The sequence below is a fragment of the Lissotriton helveticus genome, chromosome 1_1, assembly GCF_964261635.1.
Source record: "Lissotriton helveticus chromosome 1_1, aLisHel1.1, whole genome shotgun sequence".
Taxonomy (NCBI): Eukaryota; Metazoa; Chordata; class Amphibia; order Caudata; family Salamandridae; genus Lissotriton; species Lissotriton helveticus.
The window spans coordinates 83,532,347-83,549,092 of NC_136057.1; the positions used below are offsets into that span (position 1 = coordinate 83,532,347).

The window sequence follows — 16,746 nt, forward strand, 5'->3', positions numbered from 1 at the left end:
TGTTGGAAAATGCCTGTGGGTAAACATAAGACTCTTTGAGAGAGTAAGCTCTGGACCAGTGCCTTAGGACTAAAAAAAAGGGAATCGATGACCTTGTGCTGGGATGCTTTGGTGATGTCATTGGCTGCTGCTTTTGCTACTGATGCAATGCTAGAGTCTACTACTGGCAATGTGATAGCCTTGAAGATTCCTGATCCAGACTGGCACCTGGGATTATGCTATAGGTGAGGAATCATCAGGGAGAAGAATCCATGAGAAGTGGTCTCTCATTAGTCAAAGGTGCAGAGATGCTCGACTCTCACTGGTTCACAAAACCTTAAATGCAAAACATGCCATGATGGACAGAACTCTGGTGGCATAGATGTGCTGTGCTCAGTCTGGTATTTAACAGCAACTAATAGTTTCATTTCCAAGTTCTGACAGTGACCTCATCCCAAACTACCACTACAAGATGGTTGTGATGATGCACAGCAGCAAGGACTAGGCACTTTGTTAAAATGAACTCAGTGGAATGCATTTGTTTCTATCATCTTTGGCTACTGAAGATGTTTCCTTTTTTTTCTTCTCACGTGAATATTTTATCGGTGAACTCCTTCCTCTATCCAAAGCTGGGTTATGAGAACACTGTATTTGGTGGCTCCAGCAACACAAAAGCAAATCTCAGATGATTCTGAATGCTACGGACTATCCTATTTCTGGTCTGAGAAAGGCTAAAATGCATCAGAAACTTTCACTCTGCTCATGAGGCAGCATATGCTTTTTAAGTACTTGCATTTACCAGCAACGTTTATAAAAAGAGGGTTCTTTTTAGCTCTTAAACACAAACCTGAATATCATTTGTGTTCCTTTTCTCCTGAATCCAGATTTCTTTCCAAGTGTAAAGGTTGCAGAAATGCATAACAGAGAGTCGATACTTGTGGATTTCAGCTTCTAGGAGCTGGAATTCTTTAGTGCTCAATATTGAATCTTTACTTAACTGTCAAACCTTAAGAAACCTCATTAGAAGTAAACATTTCAACATCGTTTTCTCATATCAATAATTTTGCCATCATGCACTAATTCTATCTATGACACAGTTAGGATTTGGTCAAATGATTATCTGCAAAAAAGAAACTCATAAAATATTTTTACAAGCAATTAATCAAACAATGAATTATTGACATAGTCAGTGGTGAGCAGTCCAATCCCCCAAGGATCCAGCTGTTGAACGTCACTGGGGAAGTGCCACTATGGTGGGTGCATTCACAGATGCATGTGATGATGGAAATGAGCATCGCTTCTCCTGTGTCAGGTCTCGGGAGGTACATGTGCACTGCAAGCACGAACCCAGAGAGTTTGAGATCACAATGTCCTACTTTCACTTCTCATGATTTTGGACTCTGTTCTCCTGCTACAGCCGTGAAACCATCAATGTTGCATAAAGCACCTAAATCACACAATTAACTATAAATATTCTCCAGTGCCTGCCAGTTAAATCAGTTTGAGTGTATTTGGTTTATAGGTTTTAGAACTAATCCCTAAAGTTAGCTGAAAATACCCTTGTTAGTCCAAGCCCTGTCCATAGTGTTGATTTTAAAAGTAGCATGACCAGGCGTGTGTGGATGTTGTTCTTTAGAACTCTACTTTACCAAAGTAAAAAACAACACTATTTCTTTCCTTTTGGTCTGCACTCTGCTAATGTCTTAATGTGTTTCCTGCAACTTCATTTATTTTCTTATCTGTAGAGAAATGAAATGATCAATCACTGAGTAGACATGATTATTCTACAAATATCTGTGTTGCTTCCATTCTGCTAGTCGGGGTGTCTATCTTCTACTTAACATCCTCCGGCATTTGAATGCCCCACATAATTGTAACTTTATCATCTTCTGTACTTCGCTGATGGCTTTGTAGGCTCGGTAACCAACTGAAGCTCTTCTCTTACTAACTGGACTTGAATGGTTTCCCCCGGTGCGTTTTTTCTGATGTCTTTTGAACTCTGAAGATTGACTAAAGCTCTTCACACATTTACTGCAATGGTATGATTTTAACCCTGTGTTAGTTTGCTGATGTCTTAGGAGGTATAATAACCAACTAAAGCTCTCATACATTCACTGCAATTGTATGGTTTTCCCATGTGTGTGTTCTCAGATATCCCTGTAGGGCTGGTCATTGACAAAAGCTCTTCACACATTAACTAGAGTTGTATGTTTTATCCCATGTGTGTGTTTGTTGATGCGTTTGGGTGTGTGATAACCAACTAAAGCTCTTCACGCATACACTGCAGTCGTATGTTTTTTTCCCTAGTGTGTGTTCAATGATGTTTTTGTAGCTCATATAATTGACTAAAGAATTTTGCACATTACCTTCATTTGAATAGCTTTTCCCGTGTATGTTCGGTGATGTCTTGCTGCTCTGATAAGCGACTAAAGCTCTTCACACATCCACTTCCATTGAATGATTCTTACCCTCTGTGTGTTCGTTGATGTCTTTGTAGGTCTGATAACTGACTAAAGCTCTTCAAACATTCACTGCACTTGAATGGTTTTTCCCCTGTGTGTGTTCGTTGATGTCTTTTTAGGTCTGATAATTGATTAAAGCACTTCACACATTCACTGCACTTGAATGGTTTTTCCCCTGTGTGTGTTCGCTGATGTCTGTAGAGGTGTAATAACCAACTAAAGCTTTTTTCACATTTACTGCAATGGTATGGTTTTAACCCTGTGTGTGTTAGCTGATGTGCTTGAAGGTGTGATAACCGACTAAAGCTCTTGACACAGTCGCTGCAATGGTATGGCTTTTCCCCAGTGTGTGTTCGCTGATGTCTTTGGAGCTGTGATAACTGTCTAAAACTCTTTTCACATTCACTGCAGTGGTATGGTTTTAACCCTGTGTGTGTTCGCTGATGTACTTGAAGGATTGATAATTGACTAAAGCTCTTCACACATTCATTGCAGTGGTATGGCTTTTCCCCTGTGTGTGTTCGCTGATGTCTTTGTAAGATTGATAATTGACCAAAACTCTTTTCACATTCACTGCAGTGGTATGGTTTTTCCCCTGTGTGTGTTTGCTGATGTACTTGGAGGGCTGATAACTGGCTAAAGCTTTTCATACATTCACTGCAATGGTATGGTTTTTCCCCAGTGTGTGTTCGCTGATGTACGCGTAGGATTGATAACTGACTAAAGCTCTTCATACATTCACTGCAATGGTATGGTTTTTCCCCAGTGTGTATTCGCTGATGTCCGTGTAGGATTGATAACTGCCTAAAGCTCTTCCCACATTCACTGCAATGGTATGGTTTTTCCTCAGAGTGTGTTCGCTGATGTCTTTGCAGGTCTGGCGATCGACTAAACCTCTTCACACATTTACTGCACCTGAAAGGTTTTTCCCCAGTGTGTGATCGCTGATGTGTTTGGAGTTGGGATAACCAACTAAAGCTTTTCTCACATTCGCTGCAGTTGTATGTTTTTTCCCCTGTGTGTGTTTTCTGATGTCTGTAGAGGTGTGATAACTGACTAAAGCACTTCAAACATTCATTGCACTGGTATGGTTTTTCCCCTGTGTGCATTCGCTGATGTCTTTGGAGATCTGATACCTGACTAAAGCTCTTCACACATTCATTGCACTTGAATGGTTTTTCCTCTGTGTGCGTTCGTCGATGTCTTTTCAGGGTTGATAACAGCCTAAAGCTCTTCACACATTCACTGCATCTGAATGGCCTTTCTTCTGTGTGTTTTTGCTGATGTGCTTGGAGATGTGATAAACAACTAAAGCCCTTCTCAGATTCGCTGCAGTTGTATGTTTCTTCCCCTGTGTGTGTTTTCTGATGTTTGTAGAGGTGTGATAACTTACCAAAGCTTTTCACACATTCACAGCAATGGTAAGACTTTCCGCCTGTGTGCTTTCGCTGATGTCTTTGGAGATCTGATAACAGCCTAAAGCTCTTCACACATTCACTGCACCTGAATGGCTTTTCCCCAGTGTGTGTTCGCATATGTACTTGGAGGTGTGATAACCAACTAAAACTCTTCTCACATTCGCTGCAGTTGTATGTTTTTTCCCCTGCGTGTGTTTTCTGATGTCTGTAGAGATGTGATAACTGACTAAAGCTCTTCAAACATTCACTGCAGTGGTATGGCTTTTCCCCTGTATGTGTTCGTTGATGTCTTTGGAGGTCTGATAACTGACTAAAACTCTTCACACATTCATTGCACTCAAATGGTTTTTCCCCTGTGTGCATTCGCTGATGTCTTTTTAGGGTTGATAACAGCCTAAAGCTCTTTACACATTCACTGCATCTGAACAGCTCTTCGCCTGTGTGTGTTTGCCGATGGCACTTTAATATGGATGAGAAACTAAAGCTTTCGCTGCATGTGTATGATTCTTCTTTCTTGATTAGTGTCTCTGGGTCGGGGATATATTTGTCTACATCCCATGACTGTGTTTCCTGAAGGGCCAGCATGGTTGATAAAGCACCTGTATTATTCCCACATTTCCTGCATTTGTTGGCATTTACAACATTTGATTTCCAATTTAAAAATAAAGTACAATGGCCACTAAACACTTGGCACACTCATAATATTAGACAGGCTTCCTTGCAAGAGATTTTGTCTTCGGATTGGATAACAGGTTTTGACACTTGTGGGTAAAAATAAATCCTTCTCATTGGTGCAATAGGGACAGAGCTCTCAATGTTAGACAGCAGAACTCCTCTTTCTTTTACACTTTAGTTGTTTGTCTCCACTCTGTTGTGCTCTACACTGATTGCTGTGGTATAGCCAGGAAGAGTTTACAATACACCTAGAGCATTGAATGATGGTCTATTATCATTTTGGGAATCAACGCACTGCTGTAACCACGTTATACCGATCCCATGATCACAGCTGAAGGTGGTTTGTCAGTGTTGTGGCCTCACTTTTCTAGAGGTCATTTCCTCAGTCCTGTGACGTGGAGTTGCACAGCTCAGACTCTTACGTCCACTGAATTATCCTTCCCAGCCTCTTCCGGGGTCTGTCAGTTTATATTCAGGTCTGTCCGTCTCTGACTGCGCTGATGTTTTCCTGAATACGGAAGTTCATTATTTCTGACCATTATTTGTAGATTACAGAACAATAGCTGTTATTCAAAAACATTTCATGCTTTCAAATCTTGTTTTCTGTTGGATGTAAAGAGATTTAAAATTACGAAATGCAAATGTAACACAATATGAATACACAATATTTAACTGGCTTTTAACAACATCTCAACTTCACCATCTTTGAAACTTAGCAAGGATTATTTCACCATACACAGATATTTAAGCAAACATTCTGTTGAACATGTCATATCTTATTAACTTCTGCAAAGGAGGTAAATTACCAGTGCTCACAGAGTAACTTAGCATAGAAAGGGCGCTCACGGAGCACCACGTGCTAGAGGTAAAGCTTTAGGTAAATGCACGTGGACAAGATTTAATTTAAACAACAGATTGTGGAAAAAGAGAGAACAGGGTGTACGGTTGTTTATTTAGTTTCAGAAAGTGTACAACAAAGTTGACTCCTCTGGAAGTACACAAGAAAGGTAACTGCATTCACATATTTCAGTGCTTTCCTGTTCACATTATATCAGCTCAAGTACCAACGCTTGTCTTTACCTTGCTGTTCGTTAACTAATCGCTGCCACCATCTCAGCCCTCGCTGGGGTTGGTTCAAGCATTTCTGGTTTCTTCTAATCTGAAAGATTGGAACATTATCATGTGATGAGGTAGATATTTTTATTGCTGTAACATCCGTCCATCTCCCTAAAACTAGTTCAACTTGCAGGACCTGGTTCTGGCCGCACACAATACATACACAAGAGATTCTTTAGTTCTTCCTAAAGTATCTAAAGTTCAGACCTTGTTGCATTTCAAGCCGCAGCTCGTTCCACAGCTCTTGCTATAAAACCACGAGTGGTTCATTGTAATGCCCGACCTTTACATTGTAAGCGCAGATAAAGCAAACAAACACTGATCTATAAGTTAATATTCAGTCATAACAGGTATTTAGTCCTTATTATTAAAACTTTATGACAACCAATAATTTATCTGACATATCAGTGCAGCCAGCAGATGTCTGCATATTCATCTTTTTTGATCTTCCTTTCAGGGGTATCGGACTTAGTGTTGTCTCTTTTGTGCCGAGTAGGCTACTCTTTGGCCGGACGGGGTTTTGGCAGCGCGCGAGGAGGCATCCGTCATCCGCAGCTGAATATAGCATTTCTATCATAAGGCATTTCTTACATCCAGGTTTAACTTGTTCCCTGTTATTACCCGCCCACAATGTCTGTGTACTCATTTAACAGGTTATTTTTTTAGCTGAATCAGGGGAACACACTTGATGCATTCACACAGCTGATGCCAGATAATTGCCTGATAATCATGGGCCCTTTGCTGTCTGTGTAGGATTACAGGCTTCATTGCAGGAGCTCACAAGGTACAAACAGATGACGTGCACAGGCAGGTGCTTATGAGCTATAGACGGAGGAGGTGCACAGGTAGGGGCTTATGAGGTATAAACTAAGGAGTCGAATAGGTAGGTAATTACGATATATAAGTAAAGGTGGTAAACATGTAGGTGATTATGAGGTATAAACAGAGGCGGAGCACAGGTAAGTGCTTATGAGGTATAAAGAGAGAAGGCGCACAGGTAGCTGCTTGTGAGGCACAAAGACAGGCAGTGCACAAGTAGGTGGTTATAAGATGTAAATAACGGAGGTGTATAGTAGGTTCTTATGAGGAGTAAATAAAGGTGCACAGGTAGCTGCTTATGAGGTACAAACAGAAGAGGTGCACACGCAGGTACCTATGAGGTACAAACAGAGGAGAAACACAGGTAGATGCTTATGAGGAATAAACAGGGAATGTGCAGAGGTAGGTGCTTATGAGGTAGAAACAGAGGAGGTGCACAGGTAGGTGCTTATGAGGAACAAACAGAGGAGTGTCGGAGGCTGGATCTTTCTATAGTACACCGAAAAGAGGTATACTGTACAAAGAGTCCACATATTCCTTATAAGTGGACAGGGTTTGCTCTAGCAATCCAAAGATGCTCTTCTAGGGGGTAGTGAGGCCGAGCAGCCTTAGGCTTATCAGAGATCAGTGTTAGACATCTGTAAAATACACATACAATAAATAAACGATGCACACAACTCAATAAGGAGATCCCCCAATTTATGAAAATAACAAATACATTTATATATATGTAAGCGGCAGAATCAATATGATCAGGTAAGTACGTTTTGAGATAGAAATTCTTTCAATTTTAAAAAGTCAATACTTCGTCCATTTTCAGAAGCTGCAATGTTATCTTACGGGAGGAAAAACAAGTATGGGATACAGTAGAGTAATGATACTTACGAGACCAATCTCTTGGACTTAAGGTAAGTATGGGGCAAGGTCCAAGGCAGCGCCAGCAGGTCACCTCCAGTGGCCCTAGGGCAGCAGGGTGCAGTGGTAAAATACAGCGTCCGGTGCCCAATGTTAGTCTATGGGGATTAGTCTGCATGAAAGGAGGCTGCAGGTTTGGATTGGGAGGCCAGACGGGCTGAACCAACAGGGGGGCTCAGGCCACACAATGCTGCGGGACATGGAGAAGCCTTCAGTCCTCGTCTCCTTGGGCCACGGGTAACGGGTGCAAAAGTGTCTTTAGGCATCAGGTTTTGTCACAGGGAGCGTCGCGGTACAGGGGGCCTGCAAGCAGAGGCCGCAAGTGGCATTGATATGTCCACAGAGGTGAAACTCAAGGTGGGCATCGGGTCTGGTGACTGGGTTGGCACTGTCGGCCTACTTCACCCAGGTGCTAGGTGGCTCAGGTATAGCGATGCTTTCAATGTCGGGTTTTCACGGTCTTGGAGCCTTACAGTTCTTTCTTGGTACCTACAAGGTGCAGGGGAGCAGCTCTGCTGTTCCACAGGAGTTTCTAGTTCTTGGTTGAAGTGCTGGCAGTTCTCCCAGGGTTTGGAGACACCGCAGCTGCAGGACAAGTTGTGTTTCGGTGCAACTGTCTAATAACAGACAGGTCGGCAGGGTCGCCGCTAAGTCAGTTGCTGGATCTTCTGTTCTTGTTTCATGCGAGTCTTCACGTCCGTCCGTCTTCTTTTAGGTCGGCAGGATCTGATCTCCTGATGCCAGGGTCTCCCATAAATACTAGATTTAGGGGCGTTAGCGGAGTCTAGGGTAATATTGTTATTGTTATTCTTAATAGATTTCTTGAGCGCCTGGCTGCCCGTGAGCGTCCCCGCGCTGAATAAGTACAGATGGAATCTGAGAGGAAGAGTTTATGGGAACAGCCAGGTTTTCAGAGATTTTCGAAATGTCAACAGGTTGGGCTGTGCGCGGATGTCAGGAGGGAGGGAGTTCCACAATCTGGAGGCGTTGTATGAGAAACGCGACCTCCTGATCGTGATCTCTTGATCTTGGGTGTTAGCGTTAGGTGGGCGTTAGAGGATCGAAGTGATCTGGAGGTGGTATAGGGGGTCACCAGGTCTTTGAAGATAGAAGGGGCTTTCCCGTTGAGGATTTTGTGTGTTAAACAGAGCTCCTTGAACTGCACTCTTTCCAGGATGGGCAGCCAGTGAAGCGCTTTGATGGCTGGCTTGGCCGAACAACGGCTTCTGGTGTTGGTAAGGATCCGTGCTGCCACATTCTGTACTACCTGTAGTTTAGTAGTTACTTTCTTCGGGGCGCCCATATACAGTGCATTACCGTAGTCCAGTCGTGACAAAATGAGGCCCTGGATCAGGAGTTTCCTTGAAAGGAGGGGGAGGAGAGGTAAAATTTTCCGGGCGGACCGCATAAGCCCATAGCAGGCTCCGGCCGTTTTCCTTGCCTGGGTATGCATCGTGAGGTCTTTGTCCAACCATACTCCGAGGCTTTTGATCTCGGATTTGGGAGTGGGGGGTTTACCCATGCATGGGGGCCATAGAGAGTCCGGACGGAATTGGGATTGATTCCCAATCACCAGTATTTCTGTCTTGTCACTATTTAGCTTCAAGTGAGATCTGTCCATCCAGCTAACTATGTCTCTCAGACAGGAGTGAAGGTCGGTGGTATGATTCTCCTGCTGGGAGAGCAAGACGACCAGCTGTGTGTCGTCCGCGTAGGTTAAGAGTTTAATACCATGGGGGGTGACTATGTTTTCCAGAGGGGACATATATACGTTGAAGAGCGTAGGGCTCAAGGAGGAGCCCTGTGGTACTCCGCAACGTATAGGGGTCTCTTTAGATGTATAACTACTCTCTATAACCTGAAAGGAACGGTCCTGCAGAAATGATATTAGCCAGGACAGGGCAGCATCAGTGATCCCAAGGTCTCTGAGTCGCTGAGCCATGATGTGATGGTTGACCGTGTCGAAGGCCGCACTCAGGTCCAGGAGGATCACTGCCACTGATGCTCCTGCGTCTATGATCTTCCTAGCCTCCTCGATCACCGTCACCATAGCTGTTTCCGTGCCCTGACCAGGGCGGAAACCTGTCTGGGATGCTTTGAGTAGTTCATTGGATTCGAGGTAGTTTGACAGTTGGGCATTTATGAATTTTTCTGTCATCTTACTGATGCAGGGGAGAAGGGAGATGGGCCTGAAGTTGGCTAAGTTGAGGGGGTGTAGGTTAGGCTTTTTAAGTAGAGCTCTAACCTTCGCCTTTTTCCAGCTAGGGGGTACTACTCCGACTGCTAAGGAGGTGTTAATTCATTTTACCAGAGGTGCAAGGATGGTAGATGCTACTTGCTTTAGGATTTGGACTGGGGCAGGGTCAGAAGGAGAGCCACTTTTGAGAGAATGAAAAATGGGGGACAAGGTATCCTTACTTATCGGGTTAAATGTATCAAGTCTCATTTTGGGATTGTGGGCTTGACTTGGGGGCTCAGATAGTAGGTCCAGAGAGGTGATGGGCGGGAGTTGTTGAAGGATATTTTGAATTTTTAGGTCAAAGTAAGTGGCAAGCTTGTCACAGTAATTATCCGAGGGGTCTATCGGACATGTGGGCTCTGGGGTGTTCAAGAGTTGTCTTACAATTCGGAAAGTCTCCCTTGATGAGCAGGATGCAGCACTGATTTTCTCCTGGAAGAAGACAGATTGTGCATTTTTCAAGGCTTTTTTGTAGTTGAGTATAGCTAGCCTATAGTCCTGTTTGCTTTTGGGGTTGAAGTCTTTCCGCCACGTTCTCTCGGCCCTTTTGCATGTCTTCTTCATAAGACGAATCTCCTGGGAGAACCATGGGGCGGAAGTTTTTTTACGAGCTACCTGATGTGTTTTTTTTGGGAGGATGGTATTGAGAGAGCTTTCAATCCAGGATCTAAACTCCGCATCAGCTATTATGGGGTCGGTCGTAGAGCTGGACTTGTAGTGATCCAAGGCTTGCTCCCATTTTTCGGTGTCTAGTTTAGCCCAGGGGCGAGCCGGTCTGCCGGGAGGATGGTTGGGGGTAGACATGGTCGGGATCTCCCATCTAAAGGGGATGAGCATGTGGTCTGACCTGGGCAGAGGGACCGGGGCGTTTATTTTCAAAGCATTGATGTTACAAAAGATGGGATCGAGTAAGTGGCCAAGGCTATGTGTAGGTTGGTCACTTTGAAGATGAAGATTGTGAGTGGCTAGGTCTAGGAGCAGCTCTGAGGGAATTTTGTCATTCCTTTTATCAAAATGGAGATGGAGGTCCCCTAGTATAAGCAGATTGGGCAAAGTGCTGGTCATGGCAGATGAAAATTCCACGAGGGAACTACAGAATTGACCCAGAGGGTCTGGAGGGCGATAAATAAGGACTCCTGAAAGTGAGTTACAGGGGGTGAGTTGGATACTAAAGTAAACGTTTTCGCAGTCCATGAGGGGACTGTCATGAAATCTGCATGAGAGTTGGTCCCTATAGATGATAGCTATCCCTCCTCCCTTTCCCTTCGCTCGGTCTAGGTGTTGCACAAGGTAGCCCTGAGGTAGCGCCTGAACTATGTCAGAGTCCGAGTCAGGAGTGAGCCATGTCTCCATAAGGAACAGAATCTCGAATTGCTCTTCTTCTAGGAGCATATGTATTTCGTGGCTATGTTTAGGCAGGGATCTACAGTTTAGCAAGGCCATCTTGATAGTAGTCCGGGGAGTTCGAGTTTTCATTGCTGGAGTGAATTTGAAAGGGCAGTGTGGACAATGAGCATGGGAACTCTCACCATTGAGGACGTTAGTGCAGGAAGGCTGGAGGGGCTGATTGAGTAGGTGCAGGGAGTCACTAGAGTATGCTATCGTAGGTTGGGTGGAAAAATCCAGGGTATCTGGCCCTAGGCCCGTCCTGGCGCGGACGGGCGCAGACGGGCTTGCCTTAGGCGCGCCTTCGGCGCGCTGCTGGCGCGCCCGCTGCGCTTCCGCCAATGGTACATTTTGTATTGGAGGAGGAGGCGGGGTGGGGCGTGGCCTAAAAGGGGGCATGGCCTAGGTGCACGCCGGCAATGGCGTCAGCCAGAGGTCGTTTTCCGCGTTTAGGAACCGCTGCACAGTTACCTTGGTTTGCTTCAGGTAAGGGGGGTTTAAAACACAATTTCCAAATAGTGACACTCAAATTTTAAAAACAACAAGTACAGCTCCCGGCTTCCGCCTCAGGAGTACGAATTCTGTGAAGTGCTCGTATTCAGCGCCTTTTTAAGCTGGGGGGGGGGGCGTGGCCTAAAAGGGGGCGTGGCCTAGGTGTACGCCAGCAATGGCGTCAGCCAGAGGTCGTTTTCCGCGTTTAGGAACCGCTGCTCAGTTACCTTGGTTTGCTTCAGGTAAGGGGGGTTTAAAACACAATTTCCAAATAGTGACACTCAAATTTTAAAAACAACAAGTACAGCTCCCGGCTTCCGCCTCAGGAGTACGAATTCTGTGAAGCGCTCGTATTCAGCGCCATTCAGCTATTGACCCCTGGGGTCCTACACCCCCAATATCACTACTTTCAGGTGTTCTTCAGTTGGCCATCACAAAGATGGCAGACTCTGAAAGGTTGTGATCATTTCAGTCAGGTAGTCCCCCTGAAGGGTGGTACTAGCCTGGAGGTGAACATGCCTAGCTGACTACTAATTTTCCTGCCTTGCTCAAGTGCCAAATGGGCCCTGGTGTCTGATCACTAGGTATATTTATAGGAATCATCTGTTCAACCTATGTAAACTGAACCTTCCTGGTCCAGGACAAATTACCATCATTAGCAAGCCGTTGCATTGTCATAATGATTAAAAGCAAGACTACTCCAATGTCGACTACGTCCACCTCTAGGCAAAAGGCCCAAGTTACCACCCCCCTCCCAAGCCTTACCGCGATTGACAGAATGCTCCAAAAAACTATAAGAGTTGTTGTCAACGCGATATAAAACACGGAGAGGCGCCTTTCACTGCCCCCAAGCATGTGTCTCTCAACGCAGAAGACTCAGGATGTACACACGATAGCTAATTCATCCACACAAACAGTATGCTCTCAAAACTCCATCCTCATGGAATCATTTGCGGGTTTTCCGGTCACAGAGAACAGACAACTAGTCTTTTCTATGACTACTCCCCCGCCTGACTTTGTTACCCGGGAAAATAGGTTATCTATGACACCTAACATCCAGTCATCCGCAGAAACTTCCACACATATTGAAGCCTCTGAGGCAGTAATAGCGACAACCTCTCAAATCCCTATTATATTAACTTCCCCTAACATTTGCATCCGAGGGAAAGGGAATGTAGGCACCTCTACATCTAGGAGGAGGGTGCGGGTGACGCAGAAACATTTGGCCAAATTGAAATATGATAAACAAAAGCCCAGGCATAGTCAGGGGGTAGTTAATCAAACACCCAAAAACCCCACATCACCACATCTAAGCCAGCTGACGCTCAAAGATAATAGTACAGGCCTCCAAACTGTTAATACTGACAGCGAGCTACTTGACAGGGCATGTAATAACGACACCCACCTAGATACTATCATGGGAAAAATTGAGCACCTGTTAAAGTCCCTTATGCCCCCCCTGACACAAAGAGTTAACACGATGACCGAGAAAGTCAATAAAATGGAAGAGGTCCTCTTGCAGAACAACGAAATGCTGTTGGAGTATGTTAAAATCCCCCAAATTCAGGCCAACCAAAAAAATCTTACTAAGCCATTGTGCCCTGTCCCTAAAAAGAAAATCTTAGTTGCAACATCAGGCCCAAGTAAATCGCTTAAATCTTTACAACCATTGAAACGACCAAGGGACATACAGAGCTACCCAATGTCTTACCAGCGGCACCGGGTGCAAGCACAGACGTGTTAACTACCGACTGTTAACTACGTGTGCAACCAAGTAACACCGAACCAGACATTATAGAAGGGGGGGCTGAGAGCGAGTGGGCAGCTGAGGTTCTAAATAACGACATCAGCACCAGCTGACAGGATAACCCGATTAGCTTAGCCCCAGTTAATAAATTCTCACGTATTGACCTGCCACCGGAATCCTACCCTTACACTGTGATCATGATAGGAGTCCCACCCTTAGGTATAGGGAAATCTGAGGGCTATCTAGAATTGAAAAACAAGGTTAGCCATTGGCTAACCAGACATAGACCCATTCCCCAATCACTAAATGGTCAAATCCTTCAGGTCAGGAGAATAAACTGGGTGGGACACAGGAAAAAGGATTACGAGGGCGACTGTATTGTTATAAACTTTAAAGATCGGCGGGTGGTTAATTACAATACTGGTTGGAGGGATGGTGATCTAGAAAGTAGTGTACAAACTGTAGATCTCAGCTATTTCTATCAGCCACCCTCCACGTTTTTAGGGAACGCAAACCGACAATATCCACATAGAACAAGGTTTTACACCCCACACCAAATGGCACATGGAAGCATGCACGCTAATTACATCTCTGGTCAAGGGCACTCTGATCACTTTGACACTCAGTACAGGGTACCAACCTTTAATCGATTTGCTGCCCTCCATCAGCAGGAAGGCCTTGAGGGAGTGGATTGACTTTATGATATCTCATCTACACTTGTAGTAGATGCCTCCCTACACCCCCGTCAAAGTGCAGATAACAGGGGGACGCCACAGGAAGTTGAGACACTTCACATCGATACAGGGGCTATCACCAACCATAGGTCAAAGGCAATACACAAGGACTCAATTGTCACCGAGGGACATCTGCTGACAACTAATGGACTGCCGATATACAGCGAGCCTGATAATATTTGGCATTTACAATTACAAGAATATCCTCAAACCCACATAAGTACATGGAATTATAACATGGAACTAAGATCAGTGGTAGCGGATAGTCCAGAGTCAAGTTCTATCAACCCCGACAACAAAGACTTAATGGGTGAAGTTCCTGTCCCAGAGGTGTCAATAGTAGCGAGGCATAATGTAATCTCGTGGAACATTGCTGGGTTAACTAGCAAAATCAATGATCCATCTTGGGTGTCCTTTATAAAATCCTACCCAATAATTTGCTTACAGGAAACATGGCTGGTAGGAAACAACGCATTTATTGAAGGATACAAAAGCTTCTTTGTGCCCGCCGAACCCTCAAGGAGTGGGAGAGCCAAAGGGGGTCTTGTTGTGTATATCGATCTAGCACTATCATGCTCTGTTAAAATATTTCCTTTCAATAATAGTGATATCCAGATACTGACGATCAAAAAGGGGAAAGAGACTCGAGCATTAATTAATTTTTACAATGCTGTTAACCTTAAAGGGGGCTGTAAGATCATGGACCTTGATCATTTTCTAAGGGATAACTTGGAGAGACTCCCACCCCAGGTTGTCATTGTAGGTGACCTGAACGCCCACCCTTGTGGGAACCCAGCAATTACTCCAATAGGCTTATTAGGATGCAATAGACTTGAAGGCTTTCATTTCGATCATACCCCCCGAGGAAACTTGCTGAATGCCTTCATGGATGATTTCGACCTAGTAACTGCCATGGCTCAGGTGGATGATTACACCTTCTATGAAATCCCTACCTTTAAAGGCAGTGTGGGGTTCCTATATTGACCACATACTTTATTCCAGTAATCTTAGTCCCTGTATATCTGGGTTTAAAATTTTAGAGAACTCACTGAGTGATCACAATCCTGTTTGTATTTGTTTTGAAGGGACGCTTTTCAATGTATTAGAAAATAGGCCTGACAGTGGGGTCCTAAAATGTACGGACGGTAATAGACGTCTAAAGTGGGAAAGGGTGAACTCGGCCAAACTTTATGAAAAGATCAATAGGACATGTAACACTGAGTTATCCACCTGTGTATCTCCCACAACATCAGCTCAGGAAATTCTATTAGCCTTTGACGGTATAATTACGAAAGTTGGGGGAATGTTAACAGTAGCCCCTACAGGCCGGATCTGTAATGCGCCGAAGTGGTTTGACAACGCATGCTCCAAGGCAAGCCGTGATCTAAAATTAGCACTCAAGGCCAGTCCAAGGGTCCAGGTAAACATCAGGGCAGCTCGGCTCACCTATAAAAGGGCCTTGGTTAAACGCAAAGCTGAAGTAAAAGCGGCCACTTGGGAAAACCTGTTAGATCCAGAAATACTTGGTAACAGCTCTAAATTCTGGGGCATTGTAAACAAACCCCTCTTTGCTTCCACAGGTGATTCCCCCTTACGTACCAACATATCCGACAGATGATTGGGTCTCTCATTTTAGTCGTATTTTTAACAGCGATATACCACAATCTATACATGATAAAGGTGTCTCAGGTACTAAACCCTTGCATTTCAACATTTGCGAGGTGGAGAAGGGCATCATGGGTTTAACTAGCAGGAAAGCACCCGGGCCCGATGGTGTGCCTCCGGACCTATTAAAATCAAAGACATCACTTTGGGCCCCCGTTCTCTCCGCCGTATTTAACGCAGCCGCTGACCACGGATGCCCAAAGTCCTGGGGGCTGTCCACAATAGTAGGGGACCGTAACAGCACATCCTGCTACAGACCAATATCCTTAACTGATTCGGTCGTAAAAGTAGTAGGTGGTGTAATTCTGAACAGGCTAACAACCTGGGCTGATGAAAATAATAGTTTTTTCAATCCAATATGGCTTTAGACCAGGCCACTCCCAGTGTCTCAACCTATATATGGTGTTAGTTAAATATACGATGGCACGTCAGGGCACAGTCCACATGGCTTTTATGGACCTCTCTTCAGCCTTCGACTGTGTCAATAGGGGCAAATTATGGGAGGCTATGAGTAACCTGGGGGTGGAGCAGACCCTGGTCAATTTCCTGGCGGACCTACACCAGGACACCCGAGCAAACTTGCGATACACCCAGGATTTGAAGGTGACCAGGGCATTCGGAGTAAAACAGGGTGTAAGACAGGGTTGCATCCTGGCCCCGTTTCTTTTTAATTTATACATAAATAATTTGGAAAATACCCTCTTAAAAACAAGTGCTGATTATCCCTTTGTTGGACGTAAAGGGTTACCTGTTTTACTGTATGCGGACGACGCTGTTTTGTTGGCAAGGACCGCAAAAGGGCTTCAACTGCTGCTTAACACTTTTTTTACGTTTATGAAATCCCGTGATCTCTCCATTAATAACTCAAAATCTTTTGTTATGAATGTAGGTACAGCACGTAAGAGAGAGTTTTTATTTCATGTAAATGAGGAGAAGATTCCCACGACTAAAACCTTCTCATACTTGGGGGTCCTGTTTGATAACCAACTGAAATGGGGCCCCGCCATTCAGAAGAAAAAAGGGGAGATAACATGGGCAAATGCAGCAATTTTTAGTTTTGTGAGGAAAATGGGGAAACGGCCAATTGCTGCTTTGCTAA

At 44.6% G+C, this 16,746-nt stretch overlaps 1 protein-coding gene across 3 annotated transcripts in view; it reads right to left on the reverse strand.

The window, feature by feature from the left end:
* Positions 1 to 917: 917 nt before the first annotated feature.
* Positions 918 to 16,746, reverse strand: part of LOC144752070 (uncharacterized) — an 83,124-nt gene continuing 67,295 nt past the window's right edge. For 2 of the 3 annotated variants that reach the window (XM_078640181.1, XM_078640101.1), the window contains 3 exons: positions 5,615 to 5,693; positions 4,167 to 5,137; positions 918 to 3,917 (listed from right to left, as the gene is read on the reverse strand). In XM_078640181.1, coding sequence (XP_078496307.1) covers positions 2,444 to 3,917; positions 4,167 to 4,444 — 1,752 coding nt within the window. In that variant the 5' untranslated portion in view covers positions 4,445 to 5,137; positions 5,615 to 5,693 and the 3' untranslated portion in view covers positions 918 to 2,443. Of the gene's footprint in view, positions 5,138 to 5,614; positions 5,694 to 16,746 lie in introns of all 3 variants that reach the window. The other variant, XM_078640050.1, reaches the window with a different exon arrangement.